The 19677-nt window shown below is 40.8% G+C and overlaps 1 protein-coding gene across 1 annotated transcript in view; it reads left to right on the top strand.

Moving 5' to 3' along the window:
- col14a1a (collagen, type XIV, alpha 1a) overlaps positions 1-19677 on the top strand; it is a 139957-nt gene that overhangs the window by 2978 nt on the left and 117302 nt on the right. The window contains exons 3-5 of the mRNA XM_030102838.1: positions 11187-11303; positions 17567-17710; positions 18441-18536. Coding sequence (XP_029958698.1) covers positions 11187-11303; positions 17567-17710; positions 18441-18536 — 357 coding nt within the window. The remainder of the gene's footprint in view (positions 1-11186; positions 11304-17566; positions 17711-18440; positions 18537-19677) is intronic.

The raw sequence follows: 19677 nt of genomic DNA, 5'->3' as shown, positions 1-19677 counted from the left end.
TGTACAGAGGGTCAGAACTACTTTAGCTGTTTGGATAGCGATCATATGAAAATGACCCAGAGGGACACTTAAACATTTAGCTGACTCTGCTCTGTGTGTGTGCGTGTGTGTGTGTGTGTGTGTGTGTGTGTGTGTGTGTGTGTGTGTGTGTGTGTGTGTGTGTGTCTGCTTGCGCCTCACATTCCTTCCAGGATGTGGAGTTAGAGGAGCAGGGAACCAGCAGGTCTTGACTAAATACATTGCACAAAGTCTCCAAAGTTGCACAAACTCGATAAACCACAGAATTCTTTCAGTGATCTCTATAACAGCTCAATTAAAAGATAAATCTCACTCTAAAGAGTAATGTGCTCGAACATCTCCCAGAGGTCCAGTAATTTTTGGTCATGTATGACTTATTGGATGAGTACGGAGCTGCTGTGTATAATTTACCAACCTTAATGAAAAAGACTTTCTTTTAAATAGAAAGGGTTTATCTGCAGTCTTTGAGTCTCTGAGACCGTTTTCCTGTTCCGATTCCCCTCATGTTTCCCTCTTTTTAATCTTCTCTCTTCTTTTTGTGTATTTTGATCAGCGCTTCTCCAGTTCATGTTTCTTAATTACAGGGTTAGAGGCAAGGAAAAAAAAAACCCATTATACCACTAATTAGTGAATGATTTGGTAACCTTGAATTACAACCTAACACAGATAACCTCCCAAATAATTTGGGAGCGTACCCTGCTCAGTCCCTGATGATCCCTGGGATAGCCATTCATTTTTGACCAGCGTGTCCCAATAAGCTGCAACATCTGGCCAGAGGGGATTTGAGCTGGAGGATTAGTGTGTATCCTACCCCGGCAGGATGTTTGTATACGCAGCAGAAAAGTCTGGATATTGTCAGAAACTCCCACTTAACGTGTAAATCAGTCCGGGAACAGGAACAATATTAAATCAAAGCAACAAACAACATTTTAAAGCAACATTACACGGCCTTTGCAGAGGAGAGGATGGTAAATCATCCTCATTAGACAGAGCTGCAATCTTTCACTGAAGTATTTATGGGGTGTTAAACATCTTTTATTTCTTTGACACAAACGTGGAAAACAACCAGCGCAAGAAAACTGATCATACATATCACCCAGAGCGTGGCTGCAAGCCGCCCTCATGGCAGCATTATTCCTCTTGTTATTCAACTTTTATACGTTTTGTTGCGGTGCAGCATAAGTGAGGAAGCTGGTTAGACAATGTACAGTCTGTGCTGCACACGAAGCTCCAGCTGCATCACATCAGTGCTCTTCTGTCTGACCTGTGTGAACGGCTCTCATGCTCGCATTGCTGAAATGGAGTGTGCAACAAAGTGTATCATTGTTTCTCTCTCGAGCTGTTTCCCCCGGCCTTGAAAAGTATTGGGACGGGAAATGTAAATTTTTCAAGTCAGAGGGTGTCATGAGTGACCTGTGTTGGTGTTTACTCTGCAGCAGGATAGATGGTTGAAAGATACCGGACAAAGCTGGACGAAACTCGGGATAGGTTTTGCTTTCAGTCATCCGTCCCAGTCCTCACCTCGCCCTGCGTTAAAGCCATCACCCTTTCTTTTTGCAGAAATTGCCCCCAGTGTGTGTGTGTGTGTGTGTGAGAGAGCTTACAGTGTGCACACCCTGGGTCACTACCACACTTCAGGAAACATTGCATCGGTTTAGGGTCTCTGGATCACTTTTTAACAGATATGATACAGTTTTTAGTGCGTGTGTGTTTGCGTGGTGAGTGTGTATGGATGGAGGGCAGCCTGGTGAATCGCTATGAGTGGAAATATTGGCCGATAATCTCAGAAATAATGGACAGGGAGAGGAGCCAGTGATCAGAAATCATTTATTCCTAAACAATAGAGAGAATGAGATGAAACAATCTGTTTTGAATTCATAAATGATCTGAACCTCGACCGCTGTCACTTCGCCACTGTTCTGCTGCTGATTTGAATCTGGGGTTTGTCACAATCATCAGCCACTTTAGACTAAATGGGGCATTCACTTGAATTAGATGTGGAGAGCAGGATGTGTTCTAATTCTACCTCTTTGTTAAGGTCAGACAATGGGCGTAATGATTATTATTATTTTTGCTTAAAAAAGCTTATTTTTTTGTAGGAACTGCTGAAGACTTTGGGAAGAATATGAATGTTTGGCAAGGATTCGCGCCACAAAAAAATGCACAGCACTCCTCTGCATTTACAGCTCACTCATCATCAATATGCACGCACAAGCTAAATTACACAGTATGGGCACCACAGCGTGGGCACAAAAAGCGAGTGTCAGGTGAAGTAGCTGCAGAGTGAAAGGCATGAAATAGACTACGAGCATTTTGGAACATAGATGTGTTTCCTTGAATTACAGAGTAGAGCGGTGTGCAGAGCCTGAAGTGACTCAGGGCTGAGTAGATATTGTGGAAGTATATGATTGTATGAATCAGCTGGAGACTGTTTTTTTTTCTGGAGGAAAAATGATTCTCACATACAGCTTGTTTGAATTTAAATTGCACCTGGCGCTGAATTTTTTTTTTTTTTTTCTGTGCATGATTCAAAGTGAGCTACAGCAGGAATAAATAGGCTGGCTTGGATTATATATTCAGGTTAAGAAACTTGCTTGAGTTTTCACATGAACCTTTCCGCCTTTTTAATCCTTCATCTTTATTCTCACTCATGTGAAAGAGCAGGTTTTATTCATTTGTTGCTGAAAATAGACTGCGGCTTAATTCAGCCCGATTGAGCAATTTCTGCTACAAAGCTGGAAAATGTATTTACTTCAAAAAGCATTACAGTTCTTTAGAGCAACAGCTGAAAGAAAACATGCAAATCACCGTCTTTGAGAGGATCTTTGTAGATGTTAAAAGGTTTTGAATTGTATGGCACTGCTGAGTGCAACAGAAGATTCATTAAAATATATTTGATTTGACAAGTTTTTGGCCTCTGTGAGAAAATCCAAGCACTGATGGGAGAACATGCAAACTGCACTGGAAGGCCTCAAACCAGGTATATTCTCTCTGCTAATCACCACAGTACCGTGAGTCGTGGTACTGTAACAATAATGCACCTGTCTTTGATCTGTGCTGTTGTTAACAGTGTTGGAAGAAATTCACATTTCTGTGATTAAGTTTTTTTGTGCTTTTACTATTCTTTGCGGTAATCCAAATTACCTGTCTGAAGTATGTGATTTTATTCATTTTAGTCAAGTGGAGTTTAGACCATTTGATGTACTTTCAAAAGTAAGTCACAACCAATTATACTCTCAATCTGCACATTAGCCCACAGTACACTTCTTCCTTATTTGAATCATGTAATTTCTTTGTACTTCGTTGCTTTTCTGAGTTACGTGCTTTAAACTTGAATGGATGAAAAGCCTGCGATCGACAGTGCTATAAAAATAACTTACTTTTATGTGACCATTGATAAAAACTGTAATTTTACTTGTGATTGAGTGCAATTTATGCATTTAAAAGCAGTTGTCCTTTCGTTTTATAGCGTTTCCCCCTCAGACGACCCCAGTTTAATTCTGAACAGTGGCTTTTATGTGTGGAGTTTGCATCTTCTCCCCTTAAACTCACTCCATCTATTGACTGATGATGTGGTGCTGTGTGTGTCTGCAACAGAAACAATAAGAATACACGTTCATTCTTTTGGTTACTTATGTTTGATGATTACAAAGCAGCACTTTTCAGGAAAGACAACATTTTCAAACAAAATGGGGACCAGTTTTTCAAGAGAGCAGAAGAAAACTCGTCCTGGCGTCACTTCACGCAGTCCACAATGAAGTCAAGCGCATGAACAAATGTTTTAGCTTGTGCACAGTGTTTGCACACAGGCTTGAAATGTGTGATAGTCTTTAGTCCTTGTAAAATTTAAATGTTCTTTCTAATGGATTTGAAGATGAATGATCTACATATCATATGAAATGTTTAATTCTCATATCAAAATGCTACAGAAGCTTCTTCTGCAGGTGAACGTCACTAAACCTTTAAGTTAGCCCCCCCTCTCTGTTTTCATGTTTTCTTGCTGTTGTTTTCACTTTTCTAAAAATGGTAGGCTGAACCACATCCTGAGATTTGTGAGAGGCACGGCGGATATCAAGAGATAAACACTAATATTTAGTTTTTCTTTTCTTATCTAAATTACTTATTTCTCTCTGTAAAGCGGGCACATCTAATTTTTTTCATTTCCCATATTTATGATTAAGATTTGCTCGGACGTGTCCTCCTGGGTGTTTTCTTTCGTGTCCCTTTCTAAAGTACATTTAAAAAGCTATTTAATTGAAATATTACATTTTGAGAAACAAGAACAAGTTAGAATGGTCCATTTTCACACAGTGCAACATTTATTTCAATTTTTTTAACAGTCAAAAACACCCACAAATATCCTCATCATGGAAATATAACATGTGTAATGTGAACTTCCTGTTCACATTAATTACAGGCTTAAGCTCTATTGAACTGTTTATAATGTGATGTAAACTTTACAAAACAATTCACAGAATTTATAATGAAAAACAGTCCAAGTCCAATCAGTTGCTCTGATTTTATGCCGAAAATTACAGCTTCTTTCATGAGACTGCCCACTCAGCACACTGCTGACGTTCAGGTCGGTCTTCTGCACAGATGTTCCGGCAGAGAGATGAGTGTTGTGGAAGGGATCTCTCACATCGGCAGGTCGTGATCGGAGGAAAAAAAAGGCGCCAAGTCACTAAAGGAGTGAAGTGGAGAGCAGGAGAGGAGACGATAAAATGAAATGATAAAGGAACAAAAAAAAAAAGGTAGAGAAGGAAAGATGAGTGGTAGAAAGGGGTTTAAACCCAAGGATAAGGAGGGAAGATGCGATTAAAGAGAGGACGGTTCCATGAGAGAAGCCGAGGAGATAAAGGAGAGAGGGAGAGAGAGAGCGAGAGAGAGAGAGGAAAAAAGTCAGACTGGATTTAGGTTAAGTGCTATCTCGGTGAGCAGAGTCGTTTTTGTGCAAACAGGATGCCGACTGCATTGAACGGTGTGAATTGCAGCGCTGAGCAGGCATCAAACACATGCACGCACCCGTACACACCTCCCCCATGTCCCTCATGTACAGTACAGTCTCTGCTGGTGACAGAGTGAGGCAGCGGTTGTCATCCATAAATCCCGAGTATTAGCGAAGCCACTGTAGCCTGGATGCTCACGGTGGAGTCAGGCTTATCTGCGGAGTGGAGAAAGAAGCCGAGCAAGGAAAAAAAACAAAAAAAAACGGAGCGATGTGCAGGAGAAACGATGGGAAAGAGGAGACAATGGGTGAAAAGGAAGGGATGAGAATGGGATAATTATAAGAAAGGGATTTTTAAGGAGGTGGTAAGAGATAACTAGCAGTGAATAGAGAGATTTAGAGAAAACAAGGGTGAGGCACGAGGCAAAACACCAAATAAAATGTTGAATCAGGAGATTGTTGAGAGAGAGCACGGATGAGGAAGAAGCAGAAGATGTGGACAAGAAAGGGATAGAACCAAAGAGAAGTGATATGAAGAGAAGCTAAAAGTAGATTGTGAAGTAAGTCAGAAGATGGAGAGCAGAGATGAAGTGAAGCAGAAGATTGGACAGCAAGTGTTTACTCATCTTCCAGGAAACCCTCCCAGCTTCCTCATGCTCCTAATCCCGGGAAGAGTCGTCTCTTCCCAAACTGGGGCGTCAAGCTGTGCTTGTATCGCTGTAACCCAGATAATTCCAGTTCATACTGGGCTCCCAGTTAAAAGACTTCTCTGGTTCACACTCCCTACGGAGTGAGGAGATTACTCATGTTCAGGCTGGAAATCAGAGCCTTTGAATTAGGGCTGAGCTGCACGAGGAGAGAACGTGTCAAGGATCATTTTTGAAGGGATTTGTATAATTTTCACTGCGGGGGTTTTTACTTTTTTTTCTTTTTTTTTTTTCTTCAGCGGGCCCTGAGTGACTCAGACTATTTATTGGAGCTAAAATGTGTTGCTGTGCAGTCGTCACAAAAGTCCTGCCAAATGGTTTGGGCCGTATTTACAGCCTGGCAAGGTGTTCATGTGAGCAGTCGTACCTCTCCTTCAGATGATTCGCCCTCATCTGCACGCTGGAAGGTCAGGGCAGGTTTAGCCATCTTGCAGGATTTGTGCGGTATTTCCTCTAATTATTTTATTGTGAGATGCAGAGATGGGATGCATAATGTGTTCCGCAAATGCATCTTGGCACTTGAGTCCAGAGAGAGGGAGTTTTTGGAGCATCTTTATGGCTGTACAGTGATAAATATGAACAGACGTGGGGGTTTGTGAAGGGATGATTTATATCAGGGACCGTCCTGTTCTGACAGCATGTGCAGCTACTACAGTCCTGCTCTTTCATTATAGCTTCTGTCTCAGGTATTGCCTCCAATTTATAGATTCTAGCATCTTTTATTAGTTAGAATATGTTCATAGTTGGCTTGTTTATTTTATACATACTATTTTTATATGTATTTGTGATGTAGTGTGTGTGTATATGTGTGTGTGTGTTCATTGAAATGCAAAGCAAAGATCACTGGGTTATTAGTATCCTGACTGCCAACCCATTTCACCGACTATCAAGGCCACTAAATGATACCCGAGTACTAATCTACGTAGCTCTGTCACAGACCTAAATTATTCATGGAGTCGTATTGTGTGGTGTAATTATACCGCTTCGTTCTATGCATTTTTAGTATTTGATTGGTTGCATGGTGTGTTTCCTTAAGAAAGGTAGCAAAAGGTAAAAACTGAACTTCTGTGTCTGAAAAAAAAAGATCAAACAGTTTCACAAGGCTGAATTACAGAAAGTTAAAGAAGTTATTGAAACAAGTTTTGTGCTCAAGACAAAAGTGATGAAGATATTTGGGAATAAATGTTGAAAAAGTTAAACTTTTATAACCATCAATAATTGATTTCAGTGGACATATTATGAAACATGACAGTTTAATATAATCCCTCTTTTAACAAAGACACTTTTAGTAGGTTATAATAAATCAAATTGAATTTTATTTTATTTTATTTATGTGCGAAATGCAATACAGTCATCTCAAGGCACAGAGAACCCAAATATTCCACTTGAGTTAGCACAGGAGACGGTGAGAAGAGAGAAGCTCTCTTTTATTCCAAAGAAACTTGGAGGACCAGACTCAGAGGTGGAGGCTTTCTGCTGTTGTGGGTGGGGTTTGGGGATAGAGAGAGAGGAAAGGAGGGGACAGACAGACAGACGGCCTGTTGGAAGGGATACAAACCTTCGTTATGTAACACGAGTTGTGGTTGATGAAATCGGAAGTGAGTAACATTTTTTTTTTTTTAACTTAGCTTTAATGTCTATGGCAGTGGCGGTCTGGAGGTCATAAAAAGGAGCCAGTGATCGCAGGTTTGAATCCCGCTGCTGACGTGTTACCACTGCATCTTTTTGTGTAGGACTCGTTTTTCTGTCCTTCCAGGTGAGACGAAAACAATATTCACACACCAGCTAATTTTTAAATAGACTAAAAAGGGACTTTGTCTCTGTGTACCAAAAGTTACCATATTACCATATAATTTTTTTTTTTTTTGGTGTATCAGATATTTTCCACGAACCAAAGACATTTATCCGAGGTTAGTTTGTGATTCTACATTGGCTGTGAATGTGCTGGAGGGCAGTCGTCTCTCCCTCGGTGTTAAGGCTGTGATTGACTGAGAACCTGTGCTGAATGTACAAAGAGTGTGTGAAGCAAATGTAGAAAGCGAAAGGATAAAATAGTGGTGCCACTAAAGTGGCAAATTCTGGCTCGGCGTGTGAGAGGAAAAAATTTTACGGCACAATTTAAAGGGTTGTTTTATTATCGTCTGAGACAGAAATCCTCCCCTCAGTAGCACTTATAAACAGTACATCGCGCTATCTGCAATCTAAATAATAAGAAGGGTGGGATGTTGATGTGTGGATGTAAATAAAAACAGGATGCAGTGATTTTGTAAATCTCATAAACCCACATTGAGTTCACATTCAGAACAAAGACACACAGCTCAAACCCGACATCAAACGAGGCCGGGACAACATTCCTCTGCTAAAACTCAGTAATTGGTATTCTCACTTCTAAGATGTTGGCAGACTTTTGTTACTAGAGGAGAGGATGCTCTACAATGTCCTACTTTTTCATATGTTTCTGCCTTCAGATTTACACTGAGGTCATGTTTGTCACGAAAATGTAAAATTAGTGTCGACATGGCGTATATTGTCTGTCTTCTAATGTACAGATCAATGGGCTTATGTGACAACTGCTAATAACTGAAAAAAGAAATTACATTTATATTTACGGAGTGATCTACCTCTTCTCCGCTTGTTTCTTTTTATCACCGGAGTGAAAAACATTTTAAATCCAAACACAATGGCGAGACTTATGTTTTGCACATTCCCAACTAACGCAATGGTTCTAACAGAGGAATCTGATAGGAGGTGAAACGTTTTATGAGCTACGCTACTCAACATATCAGCACTGAGACAAGCATGTTTAAAGAGACCAACGACAGTTAACTCGCCAGCATAAAGCTTATGACAAGGATGCTTTTCTCCTCTGAGGTTGCACGTGCAACATAAATGTACAAATGTAAATGATTTAAATTAGCAGATTATTTGGTAATAGAGAAAAACAGCAACAAAGATACCAATAAAAGTTCATTTTTTTCTTGTTTCCATGGTGACAAATGAAATAATTGCATCATAGTTTTTGCTGCAATCAAAAGATAGATTAATAAAACTGTTTCAGTAATTTGAATATGAACACTGCTGTCATTATCTTCAGCAGCAGAATCACAGATGTGCTGATGTTCAGCATCAGTTCTCCTTTTTACTTAGATACACACCGAAGAGTTAAAAAAAGAAGTTTATCATACAATTGTAGAAGTCTCATTATGCAGAAAAATATTGTCTTAAAATAAGTGATGAACTAAAAAAGCTTCATAGTAATTCCTGTTAATTCACAGTGTTTCTTTATTCTTCCGTCTCAGTCTTTTGTCGATGTGTCAGGAAAGGTCATTTTCAGTTTGTCTGCTAATTAACTGAGCTGAATGCCGCCTTTCTAACTGTTCCACCTATAACAAAAGTACTCGGCGGATACCGTGTCTTCTGTCTGTGGCCTTAATGGGATTTTCCATTGTGAACAGCGGATGTCTGTTCTCATCTGCAAGTGAAAATCTCAAACACCACCTCAGGTTTGTCACCATCATATCACCCGCGTACGTCCGTCTGCCCGCCTCCCGTCTGGTGTGCAGCGTTTATCTGTCCGCACTCACCTCTGGACCTGAGGATTATTTGGGTTCGCAGTTTAAAGTGTGAGCTCCTTCAAATGTTATTACTGCCTAAATGGGTTCTCTGACATTTAACATTTTCTGCAAAGTTCTTCCTGAGGCGGATATGCTTCCAGAGGGGGAAATTAGTCAGTTCATGTCAGGCTTTCTCAACATTATCCTGACTCCGAAGCAGTCCACATGTCAAGCACTTTAATCGTGAATATTTATAACCGTGGAGGTGCTGTCTGAATGATTCAGTTAACTTTTAGCTATCCAGAACAGAACTGATCAAGGTTTGCTGTACTGGAATCGTGGTCAATTATGAAAGTGTTTTTCAAAGTGTGGGAGGGGCTCCAAAAAAATCCAACATGAGGGTCAGGGATGCCTAATGCCTTTCCCATCAACATTTTTGCTATTAAAAGTAATCAAAAGTAGTAAGAAAAGTAATTCCAATTGATTATTTTCAAAACCTGCTTTTAATTGAGTTCGGCCACCAAAAAAAAGGGAAGCTCTATTGCAAAATCACAGTGGCAGCAGTTGCAGGCTGTATGTAAAGAATTACTAGATATTTCAAATTAAAACGTACCTTAGTAGCATGAGAAGGGTTACGGACCATAAAGCTTATGGGTCCCAGCAGGTATTCTATATTGTAGCGTAATGTGGAAAACATTAGGAAGCGTAGTGTTCAACTGAAGATCACTCCTCTGTTTGAGACTGAAGCTTGGGGTGGGGGCCATTATCCTCCCACACTATGAAAAGTGAATTGAAGGAACACTTTAAACTATTCGAGAGTTTTCTTTATGGGTGCTGACAGGTAAAGCAATGCCACATTAGTGTGAACGTTCATAGAATCATTTTAGAAAAGAGCTGGGTTTTTTTTTTTACACAGACTAACATAGAATAGCACACGGAGGTGGTGAACGTGTGATATGTGACGCAGACGTAGAAGTTATGTCAGCGAGCTTTCCACCTGAGGTGAATTGGTAGTATTCCCAAATCCGACGTTATGCCGGGCTGCTGCTCGTCGTATTTCTGCCGTCTGGGCTCCTCTCGAGCCGTCTGTCTTTCTGTCTGTGTCTGAGAAACAGTCAAACTCTCCTCCGCCCCCCTCCCACTCTTTGATTTACAAAATGTGCCGTCTGTGTTGGTAAGAAACCACAGTCTGCACAAACAGAGACGCACGCAGCGCAGTTCTCCTGTCGCTGTGTTTTAACGGGCCACCGCAGACCCGTTCTCACTGACAGAGCAGAGCTGAAGATGCCAATGCACACCAGCTTTTTTCCCCATTATATACGCTCAGTGTATTATTTGCAAATGCAAACACAGACACATCTACACATTTTGAAATAAGCACAAACACGTGTTTTTTCTCTCTCTCTCTCTCTCTCTCTCTCTCTCTCTCTCTCTCTCTCTCTCTCTCTCTCTCTCTCTCTCTCTCTTTCTCTCCTGTCTGTGGTTTGTAACAGAGATGTATTATTTGTTTTTTTGGATTGTGGAGAGAGTTTGACTGAAAACCGTTTCATTTTCTTTCCCCCTCAAAAAAAAAACAACCCCTTTTTAGGCTGTTTTGCACTGAAGCAAAATGAAGCCGAGCTCCTCATTGTGCTGACCTGTTTTATGCATTGCACTCACGGTTGCAGAAGATTCAAAATTGAAATTCTCTCTCTCTCTCTCTCTCTCTCTCTCTCTGTCTGTCCTTCTGTCCCCTTGATCATTCATTTCGTCTTCACTTCCATTTGCTGCTTTTTTGTGGCAGATCTAGTGGCCTGGGTTTTATATAACCACTAACATTTCTGTCTTGTTAGGGGCATGCTGACTGATAGATGGGAAAGTCTCCTGAATAATATAATTTTCTTTCATCAATATACTTTTCACTGTCCAATCACTTTCTCGCTTTATAGAAGCCGATTGAACTGTAAAATTGTGCTTCAGTTCCAGCTGCGAGGAGGCTGCGCTTCAAAGTGCTGAGCTCCAGCAAACTGCTCATTTCATGGAAGGAGCCCAAAGGAGACTTCGACAGCTATCTGTTTCTCTACAACAGTTTACCAGGTGAGATGTTGATACAGATGCACGCAGCACGAACGGCGCAGTGGTCAAAGTGGTTTTCCAGTTTTCTCCACTGATTTAACACACTTTCACACACACACACAGTAATGGATGCAGCTGCCATGCAAGGAGCTGAGTTCATCCGTTGAGATGATTGGGCTAAAAGCCCAACAAGGCTGCGAAAGGTGTTGTGAATTTAGCAAAGCGGGACGCAGAAATAGTTTTCAACTGTCGCTGTCCTGCCCAGTGAGCTTCAGCATTCTTCCTGATTGCCGCATTAAAGATGTCAGACTGTAAGTAACATCAACATTAGCCTGTAGCTGCAGTACCTGGGAATTAAATGGCAGCAATACATAAACGTTAACTTACCATTTTAGGACCTGCCTGTAGCTCTTTGTATGTTTGCATTTTATTAGAGTGGTTTTGTCGCAGCTTCTTCTTGTTGCTTTCTGTCGCTTTCAGTAACCGATAGCATCTAGATTATAGAGCAACCTCTGAAATGCAAATATGCAGCAGATTGTGTCAGTCAACTAAAGTTATCTGAGATTAAAGAGATGTGTTAATTTAGCAGTTCAAAAGTCTAAAGTAATCTTGGTTGAAGCTGTTTTTGAGTTTTCTGGTCCTCATCTGGATTAATATGAAAAGTATAAGTGATGATCAAAAGTTACTAGTAAATAACTACACTACTTTCCAAAGAAGTAACTTGTTGCTGTAGTGAAGAACTGTAACTTGCACAACATAGTTCACACATGGCCAATAAAAGTTGAGCCAAACTCAGAAAATTTGGAGGAAGGATCCCATTAAGAGTTAGATTTGCAGTCTGTCAGGAAGGATTATGTAATTTTCCTCTTATCAAAGCTCCTTTGAAGGGATTACACTCTTGAGAGATGTGGAGGACTCAGGGTTTGTCCTGCACCTCTGCCAAGTCTAAGACAAGGGAGTGTTTTTTTGCTGTGTGTATGAGGCCTGTCAGCAGAATTTCAAAGTGAGGTCTGATAGGTACACAGGACAGCCGGACCCGTATTAGCTCCTGACGGGGTTCAGTCCAGGACGGCTGAGTGACAGCAGCCGCGGCTCCAGTCCTCATCCATCCAGACCGAACCGGCGTATCGCTGCCGGGAGCCGGGCCGTGATGGACGTCTGAATGCGGCTTTTCTCCTGCCGCTGTCACAAAGTCCATCCCTTTCACAGGCCCGGAGCGTGACCCCCTCTTGTTTTGGACATGCAAAATGTAGCAGTAATCCAGTGTAATTACCGCTGATGAGCTCTTCTCTGTGCAATCACAGCGCACCTTCACTCCGTCATGCATCTCTTTCACCCTCCCTGCACGGAGCTGTGCTGAACACTGCAGACGCTTCCGACGCAACAGAAGAATAAGCGCCACTGAATAAGCACTCTGTAACATAAAACTTGCTTCTTGCAAACAGCGCTCTGAGAGAGAGACGCCTCGACTGACAATTCCTCGCTGCCTCTGACAGTCGAGAAGAGACGTAAAAAAAACCCCCAAATTTACGAGCACTTCCTTCTCGGGGAGGAGCGCAGCTGTGGTTCACCGGCTTCCAGCGAGGGTAGTAAAAATTTGGATTTCTAACAACGTCTTTGTTGTATTCACACACCATGCAGCTAATAAAGTCTTCTTTGATGGGGGGAAGAAAGGAGGATGAGCACAGAAGGACCTGTCTGGTGTCCTGACGCGCAGTTCCTTCTGTGTCCTGCGAGGGGATGAGGTGAACGACAGGCACAGTAAAGCTTGTTAAGACTGACTCAAGCCCTTTTGTTGAGGATAAAGAACCTTTTTAGATCACAAAGAGCCCTGTCAGAGTGGCAGCTAACCTTTTGGCTCAACATAATATCCCCTTTCTCTGCAGTTTTTCCTGTAAAAGGAGCAAATAGTGCAACTGGATAAGGAGTCAGGTTTTAGGTGGAAGCAGATGATTTACTTCTGCCAAAAAAAAAAAAAAAAAAAAAGTCTGACTGGGTATTTTTCTTCAAAACTTCATCCCCTGTTAGTTGTTTCCAGTTTTCAGCTTGTGAGATAAAGTAAACCGTGTGAAATGGCGTCAAAAAAACAAAAAGGGTCTCGCTTTAGTTTGTGTTTCTCTCTCCGTTAACTTGATTCTTCATTGTCTGACAGCACATAAGTTCAGCTAAAATAAGCACTCACCGGTTGTCTCGCTGTTCGATGCCCTGCCAGAAATCCTGAAATTCAAATACGGTGTTGTTGCTCCGTGCGCGTACGTGCTCATGCACATTATTATTAGTGCCAGATGTCTATATTTATTCTTTTAAGTCCCAGCAGGGATGAAGCCAACGTCAGCCGAAAGAAGTTTTCGCTCTATTCAGCTGAAACTTCTGGATGCAGCCGAACATTTGGAGACATAATCTGAGTTTTGGAAAATATATTTGCTTTTCAAACACTGCAAGGAAGAGCGGAAACCAGCAGTGATATTTGAAATTTAAAATAGGTAGTTTTGGATTTAGACGAGCTGAATAATTTATGTATTTTTGAAACACTTAACGTTAAACAGTCAACGCACATGGCTGCTGTTCTGACTGTATCACACATTTAAAATGAAAATAGTTTTGATTGTTGCAGATTTTATCTTTTTTTCATGTTTTTGTGAGCAAAGCAATAATTTACTTGTTCAACTTGTACAATTGTCCATTTTCATCAACAAAATAGAAGTGGGACGTTAAAGAAACTCCACAAGTACAGATTAATTTATTCTTGATTCCGGGGTCGAAAAGAAAGACGTCATTATTTTCCGTATGAGATGTCCTACAGCTGTGATTGGCCATAAATTTAAAATGAGTGTGTTTAATGGGGAAACGTTACATTCTCCTCCATTCGCCACTGCTCCACCAATCTCATGTTTGCCATAAGTTTATCAAATGTCTTCTTCATTTTAGTTTGTAGGTTCGAGAAATAATGTGAGATCAAAGCAAAGGAAGTAAAAAGAGTAAAAATGCCGCATCGAGCAGAGACGTCAAACATGCGGCATGCGGCAGGCTGCAATCTGTCCTGCAGAATGACATTTCAAAGAATAGAAAGTACAAATAAGACAGTAATTGCAACTTTTCAATGAAAGTCGCTTCTCATTTGTCTATTGCAGGTGCATTGTTTTAGTAAGATTAGCATAATAAAACATAGAGAACCAGGACCAAACAGCTGATTACAGTGAGATGCTGCTCAGAAAACTGTCTTTTTTCTCATTTCAACCGTACCATATTGGTGAGTCTGTGAAACCATGCATGCTGAAGGTACGACCTGAGAAGAAACATTCTGAAGAAAACTTTGATCATCGTAAGATTTGTAATAAAGTGCATTAAATGTGAACATTTTCAGAAGATTTTTACGCTATAATATTAACAAGCAGTTTAGAAAAATGAATGTTTTAAGGTAGAATGGGTAAATATGTGACCCCTGAATGAAAACCAATCTTTTCGAATTGTGTAAGCAGATATGATGAAGAGTTAGGTCCAGATGACAATATTAAAGAAAGACAATCCCAGGATAAATACAGCAGGTTCAGCTTCAGGCTTTGCTTGTTCACATGTGCAAAAAAAATTGGATTTTTGGTACAGATCAGATAGTGACTAATCCAAGATCGACTGGAAGAGCCTTTGTTGATGTTATTTCCCCGATTTGTTAGATTACATGACTTTCCTGTTGCTTGTCCAGGTGAGCTATTCTCTTGCTGTGTGTTAGTGGTGTTGATAATGTGAGGAACAACAATGACCTGAGTCTACATTTAAAAAAAACTCAATATACTTAAATTGATGCGTCATGATTGTTATTCAAGTTTTGAAAAGGAATGTTTGAGACTGAGGATTGTGACTTTAGCCTCGAAAGTTTCCACCAAAAGAATAGTGGGGGCAACATAGTTTCCAGGGTAGTTTTACAGTTGCTGATACCATAAATATTTGTTTTTCTTTCCCCGGCTCTGTATTCACAGTATGTAGTGCAATTTATCACACTAGCGAGAACACATTATGGTCTTCTGTGTGTTATACATTATGGACCTTTGTCTTTTTCTGGTCTTTTCTAACCCTTTTCTCATAGCCTCAGATGAATGTTTGGCCTCTAACAAAAATATGTGTGTGTGTGTGCGTGTTCTGACATTTGTGCCAGATCTGTTTTCCATTTATAAATAAGTGCTTGTGTTGATACATATGCGATAAAACCCAAGTATTTCACATTTATTCTGGTTTTAACGTCAGCGTGACAGTTTCGAGAATGTATAACATGTCCATGCAGAGAATTACTAAACAGAAAAACAAAAGGAAATTATAAAGAAAACAGGATATTAAATGCCGCAGTTGATGTGGCCCCTGTTTGCAGTGTGTCCGTTCTTCAATAATAGCAGTGCTGGATATAACACAACACTGGGATCTGAGCTGCTGAAGGTAGCATGAAAAATGAGAAACATTTGCAAAATAAAGCTAAGTAGTCCAGTTCTTTGTTGCATTTTTGGAAGGAACAAAATTAAAAAAAAAGAAAAGCACGCAGTAAATGGAGTTCAACTTTCAAGTTTTATTGGAATTGGTCCATCAGAAACATGTTTCCCTGCACACTGAAATTCTCTCTCTGCTGCTCACAGAGAGTGCCGACGTTAAAATACTAAGTAAGACCATGTAAAAGAGCATTTGAAGATTTTTTTTTGTTGTTGTTTTTACAGAGGACATGGTTTCTGTGTTTTGCATGAGGAGATATCACTGAAATAAGAATGCCATAATTGCACTTCTTTCTTTAATGATTTCAGTTTATAAAACTGTATCAATAAATGTATTTTTTTTTTTTTTACTTCTATCTATCTACTTGCAAATCTTTGCGCTAACATAAATGGAAGAATTTATTGTTGCCATTAAAAATGTATTTTGTACAATCATTTGCTACTTCGGTCAACCTGAGATCCAGCTATTTGGAATAAGTCACCTAAACTAACACAAATTTCATTAGATTTTTTTTCCCTCCAAATGCATTTAACTCCATGTATTGGAAAGAGGTGATGAGTGTAGTAAATTATATATAAAGAGCAAATTTGAAATCATTATTTGTAAATCTTGCACCTGATTTTAATATAGCGTTACTTGTGTATGAGGCTTGAACAATGCATAAACGAGGGAGGCTGCAACTTTCTCTGCGCATCCTCCATGTCTGAAGCCCACTAATTAACTGGATGCATGTTGTTAGTTTCATTTGTGTATAAATAAGAACGTGAAACTGGTAATTTGTGGTTTTGGAGAGGGGTTGTGAAGAGGACTGGCTGCTAGCAGAGACTCTTGTAGTTTTTCAGGCTGAGATAGCTGCACACCAAATATACTGTAGCCACAGTTTTACAGCAGAGACGGTGTCAGATGGTCTTTTGTGCAGGTTTTATATTTTCTGTGAAAAATTCAAATCAGGGAGTGGGTGAAGACAGAGGACCACTTCTTCCCATTAAAACTTTGTCACAGGTGACTGCAGGTGAACTCTTGAATCTCTTGCTGTCGTCATCAAGAAAAAAAGAAAAAAAAGAATTCCACCTGTGGAGAAAAACTTCATATAAAGTTTTAAAAAGTTGTTTGGCTCTTAGAAAACTGAGACATGAACCCTCAGAGCTGTCACAGGGTGACTAAGTGAACGTTTCCCCTTCAACTTCAGTCCCGATGTTGAGCTGATTGACGGCGTTTGCGTTCGCCTGCACAGACCGAGCTTCCAGTTTGTGAAGATGATCGATGCCGTTACCCGGCCTGATCTGCAGTCACCTTCGGGAGGATTTATCTTCCTTCCTTCCAGAGGTGTCATTAGTCATCACCCTGCAGGGACGGGGCACCAGAAGAGCTGAGGAGGCGAGCGCACTCGCACACACTCCTCCCGTATTGATGGCCACATTGATTGCAAGGTCAAAATTAGAAGGGGGTGTAAATGCCACCTCTTCACCCGGTGGGGATTAATGGCTGAAGAAAGGACATGACCACACATCCTATTGGGAGCGTTCTTGGGAGCCACCAAAACTAATTTAACTTCCATCCTGTGTCCTTATTTCGAACTTATAGGAATAAAAAACCAGGAAGGCATACAGACACAGAAATTCGCAGCAAAATAAAAACACTACGACCTTCAACAGAATGAAGAATAATTATCAACTCTTTCATTGATTGAACTTTCCTTTTACTCTGACAGGACAATGCTGATGCTGAATTGTGAATCAAAATATCATTGAGTCTGACCTTTCCCCGTCTTCCTCTTTGTCTTTGTGTGTCTCTCTCTCTCTGTCTTTCAGGTGGTCAGCAGAAGGAGATCATAGTGTCCAAATCTGACAGTAAGGTGCTGATAACGGACTACAATCCCTCTAAAGACTACACTTTCAGCGTCATCGCGGTCAGCGGCGGCGAGCAGAGCAGGCCACTGCAGGGCAGACTCAAAGGTTGGTGCACAGGTTTATCTTTCTGCTTTTGTTCTGCTGCTACTGTACTCCATCTGCAGCGCTGCGCTCCACCTCTCATCTCTCCTGCACTCTCCTCAACACGCTTGTGTTTGACACTGCTGCTCGTTTATCGCAAACATTTCCCTCCTCTGGTGTGTTTGTTCCCCTTCCTCCTTGCTCTTCTTTTTTCCTAAACTCTGCTCTGATATCCCAGCATGCTCCCCTGCTTTGATTCCTCCTGGTTTTTTTTTTCTGTTCTTAACTTCTATTACCTTCTTATTTTCAGTCTTCCTCCATATTTCCTACCTGTTTCCTTTCATTCCCTTTCTCTTCCTCCCAATGCTTAGAATATCTGTCTACCTCTTATTGGGTTTTTTTTTTTTCCAACTGTGTTACACTGCAACAACTCAAACCCTGAGCATGGACATTTGTCAAGTCCAGCGGTCTGCGGCCCGTGGCTCTCAGGCTGCAGCTCCTCACCCTCACTGCAGCTCTCACAAACGTACATTCCAGCTTCTCCTCATCCTTTGCAGCAGTCCAACGAGTCCAGCACAATACACATCGTGGTAGCATTTCAAACAACGCCAGAACTATCTGTGTGTTTGATATGTGAAGAAAAAATCTGCAACAAAAAAAACCCTGTAATTTTGAAACAGAATGTGCATCTCTCCTCCATTTTTATTTCATCCGCATACATTTAAAAGTGACTAATCGGTTCCGTCTCCTGCAGGTGAGAGAGGTGAGCGTGACGGAGGAGACAAGACTGAGCCTCACAGGCTGACTGATTCAGTCGCACCTCATGAAGATGCCAATGAGATCTCTGGAGGTAGGACAGACGCACACAGTGACTGTTTCCAGGATAAGAGGCTTTGCAACAAGTCTGTTGTATAAATAAAAGGAGTAGATGATGCGCCTAAAGGATCCACCCTTCAGTTGCTATAGTGATGTTTGTAGGTAGGAAAAAAACACTCACTGGTGCCGGCCTGTTTCACCAGCTCCATGCATCAGGAAGCCAAAAAAAAAAAAAAAAAAAAAAAATTAAAAACTCGTCTGGGTGGCGGTTCGTGTTCGGTTGGATCTCGCTCTGCCGAGTGCTTCCCCTCTGAGTGCAACTGGTTAACAGTAAAATCCAGCTTTTAAAGCCATACAGGGGCAGACATGAGCCTGGAGGTCCGCTTACCCAGCAAATGAGTGCGAGGAAGCCAAACCCTTCTGTGCCTCACTGGCAGATCATCCACAGTTGTGATTTGTGGAAACTTTTCAGCACATGACTGTAGCAAACTCCCGATATTAGGCGAGTGACCCACACGGTCTGCTGTGCAACCGTGCAGTTGCCTTTATATTGCTCTCCCATGCAGGGGGTCTGGCATACTGTATGTTTGTTATAAAAGCCAAGATGTTCTTTCAGTTGGCAGCATTAATGGGCTCATATTTATACACCTAATATTTCAAGTTAGTTTTTTTTTTAGTGCAGAAAGAGAATGAAGGAATGAATTGGTGTTTTTCTTTTTTCACAGTGAATCCATGCTTAGAAACCACCTTCTGTCTGTTGTCTTTAAGGAGTTCAGTTGGATAAAGCAGTGTTTGTATGAGTCAGTGTGTCTCTGAGAGTGGAAACTGCAACTGTTGATATATGAATGTGAAATATATGAGGAGATTTAATGTCACCTTCTGTTATATACTTTTATAATTACTCTAGCTTCTTAACCCAAATTGAGCAGAATCCTATCACTCAGTACTTACTTACATTTCCACAAAGCTCACTCTTTACTTGGTTTCCTGCAGGTGGCCATTTATCACTTAATACTTATAGAAAGCAGTGATTTAGAAACACTGACAAAGTTGCAATTATTTAATGTTCTTTGGGGGTTTCAGACTCCATTTAACTGTGTGCCTGTGTCATAATTTAAATGCACTATAACCCTGATACATTATTTGCACAATATAATTTTACCCTGTAGCACTAT

This window comes from Salarias fasciatus, chromosome 11 (genome assembly GCF_902148845.1).
Source record: "Salarias fasciatus chromosome 11, fSalaFa1.1, whole genome shotgun sequence".
Taxonomy (NCBI): domain Eukaryota; kingdom Metazoa; phylum Chordata; class Actinopteri; order Blenniiformes; family Blenniidae; genus Salarias; species Salarias fasciatus.
This window is presented reverse-complemented; position numbering and strand designations above follow the sequence as displayed.